This window comes from Podarcis bocagei (assembly GCF_964188305.1).
Source record: "Podarcis bocagei genome assembly, chromosome: 1".
NCBI lineage: Eukaryota > Metazoa > Chordata > Lepidosauria > Squamata > Lacertidae > Podarcis > Podarcis bocagei.
This window is the reverse complement of record NC_138125.1, coordinates 64572600-64588810: the sequence shown is the minus strand read 5'-3', so window position 1 is coordinate 64588810 and position 16211 is coordinate 64572600. Positions and strand designations below refer to the sequence as shown.

At 41.5% G+C, this 16211-nt stretch overlaps 1 protein-coding gene across 5 annotated transcripts in view; it reads right to left on the bottom strand.

Moving 5' to 3' along the window:
- The window catches only part of ANO3 (anoctamin 3), a 256540-nt gene that overhangs the window by 49942 nt on the left and 190387 nt on the right, over positions 1-16211 (bottom strand). For all 5 annotated transcript variants that reach the window (XM_081164056.1, XM_081164057.1, XM_081164058.1 and 2 more), the window contains 5 exons: positions 11355-11486; positions 10023-10129; positions 7492-7547; positions 5431-5552; positions 3068-3202 (listed from right to left, as the gene is read on the bottom strand). In XM_081164056.1, the coding sequence (XP_081020182.1) occupies positions 3068-3202; positions 5431-5552; positions 7492-7547; positions 10023-10129; positions 11355-11486 (552 nt within the window). The remainder of the gene's footprint in view (positions 1-3067; positions 3203-5430; positions 5553-7491; positions 7548-10022; positions 10130-11354; positions 11487-16211) is intronic.

Here is a 16211-nt window from a genome sequence, read left to right as displayed (position 1 = left end):
AAACTTTCCATTGGTTCATATTATCCAGGTGGCAGCTACAAAGGCACATAACATGTCTGCAAAATATTACAAAACTGAGTTGTTAATTGCTTTAACTGATTTTTCTGTTTGTTTTAATAGTGTCTTATGTTGTATTTTATGGTGCCATGCACAATGAGGTATTTTATGTTGTAGCCCATCATGGGGTCATGAAATGACAAATGATGGGATAGATCCCAGTCCTGGCTTCTTGCACTTAAAATGGGTTTCTGATTACACTAAGCTCTGGTGAGGCCTGGCTACCAAATGTTACATTTTGTGGACAAACCTATGAAGCCATTATCGACACACTCTGCTCATTTTTCAGTTACGAGCATCAACGAATTTGGAATCCAGTAGTCTTAAAACCAGATGGCTTTGTATTGACGCATTAAATTAATAGTTATGTCTTTGGGGGATGCTAATTTGTCAAACTGACACGAAGTCTTGTTGCATAATGAAAATCCAGGATGATCCTTGTGTTCCTTGACACTTTAGTTGATGAGGGTTAAAACAGTGCAGTGAATGTACTGCCGTTGTGCAGTGTAGCTATGCAATTAATATGTTAGGAATAATAACCACGTTTTCTGAGTTAGGGAGGAATACATTTAATTAATTTTCAATGCTTTCCTGATCATTCCGTCAGTGCAAACATTGCAGCTTGACAGACAGAATGACACCCCTCCTCCTTCTCCTCACATGTGTCAGGAACTGCCTGGATAAAGTAGTAGGAGGCACCAGCCAGTGAACCCCCAAGGGAACCCCAAGAGAAGGATGGCTCAGAAGCTGGGGATTGGTAGTGGGACACTGAAGAGAGGTCAGAGGGAGAAGATTGGGAGGAGGGAATGGGTGCTGAAGAGGCAACAGGGTTTAGTGAGCAGGAAGAGCCTGTGACAGGGAATAGTTCAGACTCTGAGGATGAAGCAGAGAAGCGGGGGAGGTCAAGAGACTACTGAAGAATCCATGGAGTCTTTCTCTCCTGCTATAACAATTTCCCCTTCCCCCCGGTCTCCATGAACATACAGGATAAGGAGGAGAGCAGAACAGAAGCCAGTGATACGCACATGCAATTTGAGAATGCTTGGAAACATCTGAAAGAGGAAGAGCTTTAGAAAGGGTAGAAGGCAGGGACCTTCATTCCTGGCAACCGCTCTACAGGGGCAAGACCTACTGGGATGTGTTTCTGAGTTGTATGCTGTTTCTTTGATTAAAGAGTTAACTTTACTGACGATGGAGTCTTGTGCCTTTCATGTGACCTGTGTCTGACTCCAGCCCCTGGCAACATGATGGTTCATGGGTTCACACAACACACCCACACACCCAAGCCAATTTGGGGAGCCATGTGAGGAGAGGGCCCATTGCACACATGGATGTATTGGCACAGGGCTTCTACAGATGAGCCTCTTTAGCTGAATCCCACCCCCAGTTTTGATTATCAAAAGGCTTTCACAAATATTTATTTATTTATTTATTTATTTATTTATTTATTTATTTATTTGTTAAAAGCATTTCTATCCCATTTCCCCTCATAATGATGCCTACTGGAATGAGATTTCTTCCCCAGAATATTTTTGTGGGTTTGACATCTGTTTACTGTGAATAAGACTGTTTTGTGGTTTGGCCTTGAGGCAATGGTGGATTAATGTCAGGGACAGGAGAGGGTTAATGGGACCAGGAGGATTGCTCAAACCTATTGGCCAGGTCTGGGGTTACCTTCCATTTGTTAGGGAAAGGTCTTGTCTAAATGACCTGTAGATGCCTTAATAATAGGCAGGACCTATTGAAACATGTGGAGAAAATTTTTGGATCAGAGACTTTAATGTGCATCATAAACTTGTTCTAAGTAATGGTTCTAATTTCAAACCGCTGTTACGCTTTTTTCCAAGAAACAACAGACTAGCTGCTGTTTGTTGTCTGCTATGTTTTAATTAACTTTATTAAATGTGAAAAAGCAGTAAAATATATTCTTTTAAAAGAATAGGACATTAGAAGGTTTTGGACAGTTCTGCTTGGGGGGGGGCATAGCTTTCTTCCCCCATCCAACCTAAGAGCTATGTGTTTGTATGCAGGGAAGTCACTGAATCATTAGAACTTTGGCCTGTGCAACAGAATTCCCCCCTCATCCCTTCATAAACCCCAAATTTCCTCAGGGTTTTCCCCAACCCTCCAGACCAATGTTGTTGGTTTTTATTTTATTGGAGGGGGGACACCAAAACAGCATCTCGGCATTGATTTCTTCCTTGTTCCCCTGTAATTCATAACATTGTCACATTGTGCTTTTCCTCAACTTCTCTCTACATCATTGGCTGTTGCCAAAGAGAATGTACAAAGTGATGGCAGCACAACACAAGGTAACTGAGGCAAGATAACTTTATGATGCACAGGTCAGAATGGGGAGATTTTAGTTTCAAATGCTACATTGCGTTGTCATGCTTTTATTTTATGGTCATACTAGAATAATAACTTTTCAGTATTGAGAGAGTCATTTTGTCCCATCCCCCCTACCTTTTGATGTAAATGCTTATCTAAGGAGGGAAAGTAGCTCATACCAGAATGTTATTTCATTTTTAATTACTATGAAGTGGATCTGCTGCATCTCAAAACAATCCTTAAAAAGCAAAAAGAAACTGGACTGAAGATGATCACACACTAAAAGCATCATGCACACACCAAAAACCTTAGGCCTGGTATGAAAAGCCCACCTTGTGATTCTTCCATATGATATTCAGGCAGCAGAGTGGGGCTTAGGCCAATTTGCATTATTCTCGTGATCTATTTCGACAGCTACATTTGATAGGGCTTGAGAGCCAGTGGCGTAGCGTGGGGGGTGCAGGGGGGGCCGGCCGCACCGGGTGCAACATCTGGGGGTTAGGGTTAGGGGGCGCAAATCCACGGGTTAGGGGGTGCAAATCCACGGGTTAGGGGGCGCAAATTACTTGCCTTGCCCCGGGTGCTGACAACCCACGCTACGCCACTGTTGAGAGCTGCCAGCTCATAGCGACAGAACATGCTGTGTTATGATAAAAGGGGACATCCCCACACCTCTTACCTTACTTGGCTGGAATCCATGGTAAATAATCCATAAAGGAAAACAAACAGCCCAACAAGTGCAGCAGGAATGAGCATCCCAGTATACCATCCCAGCCAAGCGAAATAAAGGCCAATTTTCTCTCCAAAATACCGCCTGCATAAGAAAAAGGTAAATATACAATAAGCTTAAATGTCAAAGTACGATAATTGAATGCCAATGCCAGCCTTGGCAACAGAGCATTCACCTTAAGTGGAAGTGGAACTACTCTTCAGTTGGGATGGGATTTGGTTAGAAATGGGTTTGGCAAAGCCCTTTTATTTCAGTTCAACATATAATTTGAAGGCCATTGATTGCATTCAAGGTCAGCTTTCCCAATCTGGTGCTGGCCAGATGTTTTGGACTACAATTTACCTAAGTCCCAGTCAGCTGAGTAATAGTCAGGGGCAATGGGAGTTGTAGTCCAAAACTGGAGTTCATCACAGTCGAAAAGCCTGTTCTGAACCATACATATTTTTAATTTAACACAGTCAGGCACAACTAGAGTCCTGTCTGTTTCAAAAGAATGGCCATTGTAGAGACTCTTGGAGCAGGGAGTATCGTTGCTGTCACTGACTACAGGTTTAAAAAGTACATATGGATGCAACACTAAACCATAGTTTAACATGGCATGAACAAAACTCTGCAGCAAAATTGGCCTTGCAAATAGGCAGAGTGAAGTGGTCACCTTGGGGCAGCTGATTTTGGTGGCCATAAAAGGGAAGCAAATTGTTGGTTATTATGTTATTACAATTGTATTTTTGTGGGACTTCGTTGCTGAAATGACTTGGCCTTACCTTAGTACTAGACACCTTGACTTGCTGTTCTGCTCTGGCAGCAAAATGTTTTAGGTCAATCTTGCTCTGTGGTTGTTGTTTTTTCATAGTTTTGCATCTGATTTTTGCTTAACTGCAATTTCTTGTATTGATGTGTTAATGTTAACCATAGTTTGTTTAAAACCTTAACCTTTGGATTTCGAAACTGGCTTGTTTCAAAACAACAACCCATAGTTTACCATAGTTTTAGCTTGAAACACTAAACTTTAATTAATGAAAAACAGAAGAGAAACTTTCAACATCCTCCCGAGATGCTATAGGAGGAGAGGGGATGGGGGAAATGCATGAACCATTGGTTTGCTTGGCTTGTTCATGTCACATTAAACAATGGTTTAGCCAGATGTCAAAATGCAGCCAGAGTCTCTGGACAGGGCCTAGGCAGTCCTTCCTTCCACACATGCCAATAAGTAGATCTGGTAACACCAGTAGCAGGTGGCATGGTGGGGTGGCAGCACTCACCTGACCAATAGGTTGTTGCATGGCTGCTGCTCAACAGAAGGGAAAGTCAGAGGTGGTGGCAAATTTGGCACATTGCAAATGGACTGGGACAGCCAATTCAGTGTGATTGCACTACTGTATTTGCGCTATTGTATTTATTTGCAGATGCATGCTAAATTATTATCTTACATTTTCTGAATACAGCATGCATTTCATCAGAACTAAGAAACAAATCAAAGATTTTTTAAAAAAATCAATTTATACACTACTTAAAGCAGAGATGGATAACTTTTCTCAGGCTGAGGGCTGGATTCCATCAATCATCCAGAGGTCACACTCCAGAGGGAAAAGTGCATGGCACAATAAATGTCTACCTACACAGGCCAGATTTAAACTGCACAAAAGCCAGAGGTTTATTTTTTACATATACAGGGCCGTTTTACCCATAGGCACTAGGGGTGTGGGGCACCCGGGCACCGGGCTCCCAGGGGCACCAGGCCGAGAGTCTGGGGCCTGAGAGTTGAGTCCGGGGAAGAGCCTGCCCGTTGGTCAGAGTGCTGCAGTTGGTTCTTCTGCTGTGGGCGGCTCTGCGCCACGAGTTTGGGGGCAACCGAATGCTGAGGTGGCCGGCCAGCTCCGCTCTCCTGCATGCCTGGGACTGGGAAACCTGGGGGGGGGGTGCCAGGTGGATCTTTGCACCATAGCACCGCATATGCTTAAGACAGCTCTGTACATATATCCCCTCCATCCTAACTAGGAAAGGAAGAGACATTACTACAGTTCAAAGACACATTCCATTCAGGCAAAACCACTTGAGAGTGTAGAACACTATTGGTGAGGGGTGTGGCCTAAGGACAAGGACAAGGAGTGTGGCCAAGGGAGTGTCCCAAGGGCCAGATAACAGTGGCATGATGGGATGCATTCAGTCCCTGAAACAGAGGTTACCCAACCAATTTAAAACACTAGGCTAATATAAGGAGACTGTTCACAGCAGAATGTTGATTGGAATGCCATTCAGCCTTCCTCCCTTTTCATGGGACTAAACCGAGTTCTGCAGTATTCTTGGAGTACCTGATCAAATCCAAAGGCTGGTATTTATACCACATTCCCCACCGTGCCCAGCGCTCATATAACAGATGTCGATGATTCTGGGCTCCGTGAGTTTTGATGGGATGCCTGCTCTTGTGACTTCCCTGGAAGACAGATAGTGGAGGAGGGGGGGATTGTTATGTGCTTATACAAAAGAAAAGTGTTCTTATGAAGAAATTAAGAAAAATATTAAAACAACATTTCTAATGGAACAGGACAGTTGCTCCATGTATTACTAAACAATACTGAACAGTACAGTCTTGAGCGTACTCTGCTCAAGCTGAGGTAATTATAAACATCTCCACAGAAGGAAAACATTATTTTGGAACAAAAACAGAGAGATCCTTCTGGAAGTGCTTTGTCTTGAGAGTATAGAACTGAAGTACTTTCCAGCTGGAAGATACTGTCCATTATTAATGCAAGTATATGGTACATTTACGTATAAAGTACACAATTGTTACATTCATCCTCACAATAATTCCCATGTTTAAAAATATTAGAAGGAAAAGCAGTGTGTGTGTAACATAAAGTTGTTGTATTGTTAATGATATTGCTTGTCTCAATATTGAAATTTAATTATTATTTTTTTAAAAAAATACTTGTTTTTTGCTAGTGCAATGTGGGGCACCCAATTTATGCAGGCTGCAGTCCACCCCCACCCCCCTGAGAAGCTGGTCTTGAGGAATGGTGGAAAGTTTTGACTGCAGTTGAGGACTGGCAAAAATTGGGGGCCCACTTTATGTGAATGGAAGCACTTCCCACTAGCATAAAGCCATTGCTGAGAACAATTACTATTGCATTTACATGCATATATAGTAGTAGCAGCAGCAGCAACAACAACAACAACAACAGCAGCAGCAATACTACTACTAATAATAATTATGATGATGATGATGATGATGTTGGAAAGTCCAAAGGGTTTTTCTTTCTCACACACATTCAGCTGAATGCACTTAGAATCCTCCCTCTGACTGAGAAACATTACAGTGAGGATTCTAACCATGCTCAGGCCAACATCATCTCCAAAGCTTCCTGCTTGACTTGAAAGGTTGATTTGTCATGGAAGATGCAGGCATGGGACTTTGTGAGTGGAACTTGCTATCCTACAGGCTGGTGCACTGGGCAGAACTTGACTGCAATGAGTTGAAATAACATATTCCATTGTTTTATACTAATGTAGAACACCACGTAGGCCCTCTTCCAAGTTTTGGGGTGCATAGAAATGTTTTTAATAAAAAAATATATATAATATAATATTAGAATGTTGTCTTATTTTATTGTTGTTAGCTGCCCTGAGCCTGGCTTCGGCTGGGGAGGGTGGGATATAAATAAATAATAATTATTATTATTGTTATTATTATTATATAATATATGCACCATGCTACCTATGACTATCTGCTTTCCAGGAAACAAAGTTCCTATTGCCTATGGCATGGACTAGAGAAACTTTTTTCAGCCAGAAGGCCACAGTCCCTTCTGGGCAAACTTACAGGAGTCAAAGGCAAAATCAGAAATCAGACAGAGCAATGAATTCAGACATCACCTTTGTACTGTAGGCTAGCTTCCACACGTACACACAGTTCTCTTTATCCTCCATCCAAGAAAGCAAGAGTTTGAGAGCACATCCCAAGCCAGGCAACAAACAAACAAGAAAACCTCAAGGAGAGTGCAAAGCAGAGCCAGGAGGGACTGTGCCTGGGACGGGTGCATGTCCTGGGGCCGGGTAAAGGGGCTTGGAGGGCCATATGAAGCATCTGGAACTGAGGCTCCCCCTTGCTTGTGGGTGTTGTGCCTTAGGCTAGAACCTTGTGCTCATGAATAAACATACTTTGGATGGGTTGCATGCTATGCAACAAATGACATCTAGCGCAACAAAAAACTACACAACGAAGATAGTTGGAAGAAGGGGTCCTCAGAGAAGACTGGCAGAGCGGAGAAACAGAAATACCTGGGAGCAAATTTACATTTCATTTTCGGACTGCAGGAGGTTAATGCAAATTTAGAATGAACATACCATACTCAAAGCACTACTACTTAATCTACCTCGTGAGGTGGAAATGCAGCTTCGTAAGTTCCGTTGTTGAGTAATCTGTTAATGCCTAAGGAATGAAGAAGACAATAATACAACTTAGAAATCAGGTTCCTCAAGACAAGTGCTAACATCCTAGTGCTGCTCCAAAATGTGGATTTCGTTAATGTTATTTCTGCATTTCATTTGTGATATTTTTAGTTGACTGTAAACCACTTAGAGATTTTCTTTGAAATATGAAGTAGTATATAAATTTCCTTATTAATAATATTTTCTGGCTTTGTTCATGTTGCCACACATGCCCAGCCCCCCCCCATTTTTCTGTCTGCTTCTTTTTTTTCTAGATAGGTTCAGGGGTGGCGGAGGGGCGGCAGTGGCCCTGGGTGTCACCACTGAGGGGGGTGACAAAATGCCGGGTAGCACTCACAGCAGGGCCTGCAGCGTGCCTGAGCCATGCGTCTCTCCTGGGAGTGACGTAGTGGCTTGGGTGCCTGCAGGCTCCATGCTGCCCCAAACAGTCCGCCCCCCAACTGTAGGATGGCTGAGTGGTAGGAGGCCAACTCCTCAGAGGCCCCACAGAGTGTCCTGCCCTGGCTCGCCCCGCCCCACAGGCAACTGGCCCCACCTCCGCAGGCAGCTGGATATGCCCCCATGGTTGGCTGGCCCCACCCCTAGGTGTAGGGCACACGTGCCACCCCAGGCGCCCGATTGGCTTGCTCCGCCGCTGGATAGGATTACCCTGCTGACAAGCACCTGGGTATGGAATGAATTGCAACACACACAGAGACACATACACAGAGCAACCCTCAAGTGGGCCTATTGCACTGCAATATCTTCAATGCACACTTGTGCATATGCTTCAGGGTTTCTGTGTGTGTGTTTTGCATCGTACAAAAACGGAGTCCTGATGTGACTAATGGCTAATGGTGTTTCAAGTCAAGTCAGCAAGTTTCTCCAAGCAGATAAAAGCTCTTTGCTCTTCTGCTTCTCATCTGGTCATTTGCTAATATGGTTACTGTCAAAAGCTATGAGGCGTGGATCAGTTTGCTGCTTGTTGCATTCAAGTCTGAGTTTCAAAGTCCCAGATTAAAAAATGCTGCTCACAATAAACATGCAGCTCCTACACTGGGGCAGAGGATGCTGTCCTTTATATCCCCCAATGCTCACTTTATAAGGATCCCCACGGAATCCCCACAGCTTTAGTTGCGGGAGGAACTTTGTTTCCCCCAGTGAGTTGATATACTATTTCCAGTTTCATAATGAAAGTGATGTTGCTTGGTTTGTTTCTTTATTTGTGCTGGCATCTAGCAAAATAAGAACTTGTGGCTCAACTGAACGTTTTGGGGGGAGGTTTGTGCTCTGTTTTGTTATGGCTGATAAGCAGAATGACTACAGTCTTTGTGTCCCTAACTAAATACATTATTTGCATCCCTAATCAAAAATAAGTTCCAAAATAATGATAGTGGGATGGCTATAAAGAAGACTGAGTGCAGGATGAGGAAATTAAAAGAACTGGATGTAGATACCTTGCACAAGTATGAGGGCCTCTTCAGAAGTGCAAAACACCTTTGGATTCAAGCCTTTATTAACAATCTTTGTCAAATTGACAAGTATTGTTAGTTTTCTGTGAACTTCTAAGGTTGCCATACGTCCGGAAATTTCTGGACATACCCAGAATACTGCAGTTGGAAGCAGCATCTGGGCGGAAATCGGTAAAATGTCCAGGAAAATCTGGACGTGTGGCAACCCATGTTGGCAGTCTTTTTTGCTGATTTTCCTTTAAAAAATAGCTGAATTTGTGAATTTGCCCAAAAGCTCAACTACTTTGCCCCCCCTCAAGCCCAACAACTATTTGAAATATGACAACCCAATGTGAAGAATCTTACGGCTGCCTCCTCCTCCAGGAGGAATTCAAGTGCATGCCAAGCTTTAGGTTTGCGTAGTTGATGTTGTTTAAGGGACTCTGCTGTCTTAGCACAGCAAATCTGCTTTTTAGAAAGAATTAGGCTAGATCTAGACACATTAAAGAAGCATTTCCGTTTAAAGTACTGTAAATTTAAACAGGGAAAACAGGTAGAGAAAAACGGGACTCCACATCGCCATCTGGTGGCACAATGTTATATGGCACATACAATGCATATAAATCACTTTTTCTTTAACAGTTCTTAGTCTTTTCATGGTTTGGATAGTGATGGGGAAATGTACTGAAAAATACGGGATGACTGACAGACTAATTAACGGAAACGAATGTAAACACACTGCAAGCAAATGAGAATGAATGCTTATTGTCCTGTAACAAACAAGTCAGAAGAAATGTGCAATAAAGGCTGGATATAATCTAACATCTGCGTAAGCATTGTGCAAGCAAAATTGGATGAATGCTTAAGAAAATGGTCATTTGGAGGGTTCCCAGGTGACAATTCCATGACGTCTTCTCCAATTGGATGTCATCTATATTTTAGTATAAATATTCACTCAATAATTTTGGCTGGCAGAGGATATGTTGCTAACAACAAGCAGTCTTAATACCAAAGTGGAATTATACCCATTTTTGATTTCCCATCTTCATACTTCGTTCTCTGCAGCATATGGTGTACTATTCTACTTCTCGTGGAGTTGCTGAAGAAACTGTCTTTGTTGTTTATTGTAAAACTGTTGAAGAGATAGTTGATGTCGATTAATTTTCAAAGCAACTGTCAAAATATCACCATACAATATATCTCACAACGAACGAAATAGCTCCACACATTAAATACAAGCACGGGCACCTGAGCCTTTGATTTTCTGCCATTCAAACGTCTGTCAGTAAACTTCCTTTGCCTTTTGGGTTCACCTGCTGTCCTGTTTCCACAGCAGTTGCCCTTCCCAATATCACTCCCCAGCTAAGTTTCCCTTCTGCTGTTGCAGCACGCACTTCTTGTGCCAGAAACCTTTGCCTCCTAGGAATGGTATGGATGCCATATAGTCAATGATGCCCTTTCCATCCCATGATTTTCAAATAATTAACTCCAATGTGGTTCAGAATCTAAGCTTAGGCTGCATTCTTATACCCACTTACCTGGCATTAAGACCCACTGAATTCTGTGGGACTTACCGGTACTTCTGAATAGACACAATTAACATGTTTCTTAAAAAGGCCATGTATTAAGATCTTATTTATATCACTTGAATTGTTCAACTTGTAGTTCGGTCTAGTTAAATGAATACTGAAAAGCAAATCCATGAGTGTCAGGTGACTTCAAATGTTCAAGGATCTCATTGCCCCATTGCCCCAAATGTGAGCAACTAAAACCTGAAACATTTTAATTTCTGCAAGTAGTGCAATTCAAGCAATCTCCAAGCTGGTTCTGAGACAATGGCCTTTTGGAATAAGTTTCCAAAACTTTATGTACACAAAACACTATAGGGTATTTTGTTGACCTGCTAATGTCCAATTGGATGGCCCTGCACCAGTGAGATTTCCCTCTTGGGTCACAAAATTCATGAATATGAGATTTATGGTTTTAATCAGGAACATTCAATTGTGATTCTGCTTTATGAAACAAAAATGTAGCACTTGTGATGCTGGCCCTTAGGATTTCAGAGTAGCTCATACATTTTGAATTTAGTATTGTTGCTCTGAGAATACTGCAAAATTACACTGGAGAAAAGAAAGCCAGTCTGGGGGATGGTACTGGTGCCTGACCCTACATTGCTAAAGGTTTATCACTAGAAGATATCACTGAATATAGATGACAGATTTTTTAGAATATAAATACCATTCAGTTTTGACATCAGCCATCTGTTAATGATGATTGATGTTATGTCACCTGCTGAGGAAAAGTGAAATATTAATCAGGGTGCCTTATGAATATATACATATGGGTCCCCCACTTACTGATGTATGCGTGCGCGACTGAAGGGCGCCGTATAGCAATCTGTTTCTTCCAGGTCAGGAAGTGCTTCTTTGTCAAGTTTCATTGGATTTCTGGGCAACCAGCTCTTCAGTTCTCTCATATTCCTCTGCAAACTGGAACATTGGGGGGAAAATTACTTCAATCTCTTGCATGCATTTTGCCTAGAGATGTTGCTACATGCTACCCAGCAATGGGAGGGTTGTACTAGAACGGAAAACAAAGAAGATGAAGCCACACTCTTTATAATGTCCTCCTCTTCAAAAATGAAGAAAAATAGCTGCATAACCAGGGGATTAAAAAAAGTATTATAAGGGGCACTGCCAACACTAGGAACATAGGAAGCCGCCTCGTAGCAAGTCAGACCGTGGAGTCCATCTAACTCACTATTGTCTACACTGACTGGCAGTGGCTGTCCAGGGTTTCAGGCAGGAGTCTCTCCCAGACCTATCTGGATATGCTGGGGATTCAACATGAGACACATGTGCTTGCAAGGCAGATGCGCTACCAGTGATGTGTGTTCTTTCCCCCTTGCTCTGGTTGGTGGAAATGGAATGGAATGTCCCACATGAATGGGTTTAGAGAAGAGATAAGGAATCTCTTCCAGCCCCTGATGTTTTTTCCACTCACAATTCCCTTCTGTGCCAGTCAGCAAATTCAATGGTCAGAGAGTTTGGGAATTGTAGTCCAGAAATATCTGGAGGTTCAGAGCTTCCCTCACATAACTAATGGGTTGCCATTTAGTTTGAGGTGAAATATACAATGAGGCCTCACAAATATAATAGCTGTGTTTCCATTATACCTGTTCACTAAACATCCCACTCCAACCTGTATTCATAAGCTGCAATAGAATTAATATGTAGGGCCTGTGACAAAAACATTGTAGCAAAATAAAAACAGTCTCATCTGCATTTTACATTCTTTGACTCTATTTGGTTTGTGAGTGATATGTCTCTCCACAAGGCAGGACATTAGACTAGATCTTTCCGGGCTCTTCTTGTGGTATTTATTTGAATTATTTCTAGGCCACCCGTTGACCAAAGTCTCTCCTGGGTGGTTTACAAAAATCAATAAACTATACAAATGCAATGCATAAAACAATCTCTCTCCAAATATTGCTCTTCTATTGAGGGCCAAATTACAGGCCTCTTGAAGTGTTATGAAGAGTAACCACAGGTTTGGTCTGCCCTTGTCACCACAGAGCTCCATCAGATGCTCTCATGTTCAGCTGTTGCTGCTGCTTCTGATGTGGAGATGCACAGTGGGAGTTGAGAGAGAAGAGCATCTAGAACAGTGGCCCATCTAGTCCAGCATCTTCTTCCAATGGTGGGCAATCAGGAACCGATGGGAAACCTGCAAACATGATCTGAGCTCGAGCCCTCTCCCCTCCTGTGGTTTCTAGCAACTAGTATTCAGAAACAATGCCATCTCTGACTGTGGAGGCAGAGCATAGCTATTGTGGTGAGTAGCCAGTAATAATCTTATCCTCCTTGAATCTGTCTAATCCTCTTTTAAAGCCATCCAAGTTAGTGGCCCACACTGCCTCCTGTGGGAGTGATTTCCATAGTTTAATTACATGCTGCACAAAAAGTCCTTTCATCTGTCCTGACTCTTTCAACATTCAGTTTTATTGGACGCCCACAAGTTATGAGAGAGAGGCATAAAAACTTTTCTCTACCCACTACCTGCATGTCATGCATAATTTCCTCTCTTACTCACCTTTTCTCGGAACTAAAAACATTCAGGAAGAAAGATTTGGGCAATCCCACCTGCCATTGAACCCAATATGTTTGGACTACATGCAAATTTGGCTTTAGGTGTCATCTCCAGAACGTAACTCCTATGTAAGTTGCAGGCTTACTGTATGGTTTTTGAGGTAAGGCAAAGGCCAGAACGGTACACGGTATTCCAAATGCAGTCACACAATTTGGCAATTTTATTTCCCATTCCTTTCTAATGATCCCCGGCATAGAATTTGCTTTTTTCACAGCTGCTGCACACTCCGTTGACATCTTTTTGAATTTTACTTTTTTTGATGTAGGTTGCTTATTTTAAAGTTTTGTTTTATTATCACATTTACTATTGCATTAGATTGCTATAAGATGTACATTTTTTGTTTCTTCAACTTATAAACCGCCTTGAGTATTGTAAGATAGAAAGACGGTATACAAATTAAAAATGATAATGATGATGATCTTCATCAAGCTATCTCGTTCTTAGTCAAGTCGCTGCAAGTTCAGACCCCATGACCATGTATGTGAAATTAAAAATTATTTATTTACTTTACCCTAACGTGCAACACTTTGCACTTGTTTACACTGAATTGCATTTCTGATCTAGTGTCGGGAAAAACACATCCAAGATCAAAGTGCTGGTTGCAGTCACCCAGCAGTGGGAACAATGTGCACATTGTAAAGGGTGGGGGGAGGGGAGGAGTCCAACTCTGTCAGAGGACGTACGCACAGATACCTGCTTCTGCATATATCTTGCCCTTGCTCTCTTGGTATTCAGTGCTGCAGTGTCTGAGGCTGCTGTTTGCTTGAACTCTAGACAGTGCTTTTTAACAGAATGGCTTATTCATCTTTATAAGGTACAACTGGCACATCAGTGCAACAAATAAACAGGTAACACTTCTTTGCTGTAATGGGCCATCACTCTTAATAAATTCACTGGGGGTAATGAAAGAAATAATTTCAAATAATGAGGAGAACACCCCAGAAGCACTGAACCAGGCAAAATTTCCATTTAAATACAAAAGGAATGCAATCTTTCACTAAAATTCAATATCAGGTCCTGAAAGTGATCTTATTTGCATTGGTATGAGATGCAATCTACATATCATTAAAATCTTTTCCAAACCCGTATTGACTTTTAAAAGGCTACATTGCACCCATAGATATTATTGCTCTCTGCATTGCCTTCCATACATTATTGCTCATTGGACCGTATGTTTACTTGTAGACTTTATTTCATAGAATGATTCAGGTATGAATGAATGAATTCAGTTTAACCAGAAGGTCATAACCATCATTTATATATATAAAAAACAAAACATAAGAGACCAAAACATGCAATACTGCATGTATTGAAAATAAATATAACCAAGATAATTGAAATGTGTAAATGGTAACCATAACAACATACTGCATTAACGATTTAACAAAATTAACTCTTGTTTCATTTGCACTGCTGAAAACTGGGCTACAAAATTTCATTATTTGTTTAGAAATAAATGCAATGTTCTGTTTCATGAAAAACTTAGAAACCTTATGCAGCAAATGGGACACAGATGTTCTTTGGAATATACTCAATTAATTGTCTTGAGCCTTTGCCACTGAGGCTGCAATTCTGCAGACATTTATAACGGGAGTAACCATGAATGTCTTATTGAATTCAATTGAACTTGCTCCCAAGTAAACAGGGTTAGCCCCATTGAACTCTGCAGGGCTTACCTCTGAGTAGACAAACAGAATTTTACTGTTAGGTCTCTTCAGTTATTTTTAATAGGAGTGCCATTTTTTAAAAGAATAAGAAATTACAGAGAGCTGATGAGAAAAAAGTATTGGCAGATTTATTTATTATATTACATGGTTTAATGATTCTGTAGTATGTACTATGGTACTCCCTTTTGTAGACTAATAATATTGTTAAATCTTTACCCCAAATAGGGGGCCTTATCTCTCCACAGGCAATGGGACAACAGAATGAAATGCTGTGGGGAGGAATCATGAGGGTTGCCTCACTTTGTCTAATGTTAGGGCCAGCACTAGTTTGCATTGCCATAGAATACAGGGCAAAAAATATTAAAAGCCCTGCTAGGTTCACAAAGTTACATACATGCTTCTCTTCATCAAGGCCTGTATTCTCAGGTATCTTGACTTAAATTAACTTATAAACAAGATTATTAGGGTGGGGTTTTTTGGTAAACAGAGCAATAACAAAGCTAAGATTTAAAATTAAACTAAAATTAAAAATTCTCATCAAATCCCTCTTCCCAGCTTTCACGCCTGACTATTTAATGTATCAGTATTCTCGCCTTTGCCAACCACCATGGTCGAAATTTGTAAAATACAGCTATTTTAGTCAAATTTGCAGTGAAAGTCCAATTTTTATTCATTTATTTATTTTTACATTCATGGCTCACTCTTCCTCCCAAAGCAGCCCGGGGCAACAAAAACTGCATATATATATTTCTTTTTAAAAATGAAGTTAACATTTTAATAATGACATGCAAATGAGTACAAAAGGACACATGATGGAAAATGGTTGCATAATGTAAGTGAGTGGAATATGTTCCTGGTGCATAACATTCAGTATAAGAAGCTACTAATGGCGCTGTGGTCTAAACCACTGAGCCTCTTGGGCTTGCCAATCAGAAGGTTGGCAGTTCGAATCCCCATGACAGGGTAAGCTCCCATTGCTCGGTCCCAGCTCCTGCCAACCTAGCAGTTCAAAAGCACGCGAGAAAGTGCAAGTAGATAAATAGGTAACACTCCAGTGGGAAAGTAAATGGCGTTTCCGTGCACTGCTCTGGTTTCAGGGGTCCCTCACCTTTTTAAAAAATGTCAAATTAGTCACCTTTAAGTCACTTCTCACATTTGTGTTTTAAAGTCAGGGTGCAATTTTTGCGAGTAGGATGTGTGTTACATATACAAATATCAGATGAGAATACCAATATTCACAACTTGAAGGGAAGACCTTCCTAAACTCATTGACTAGAGATATAGTAAGAAAATAAGAAACAGCCCTATGAGGGCAGAGGGTTGGTCCTGTTAGATATAAAAGGAAAGAACCACAAGCATAGGCAACTCTTTACTGCCTCCCAAGATATCACAAGGAAA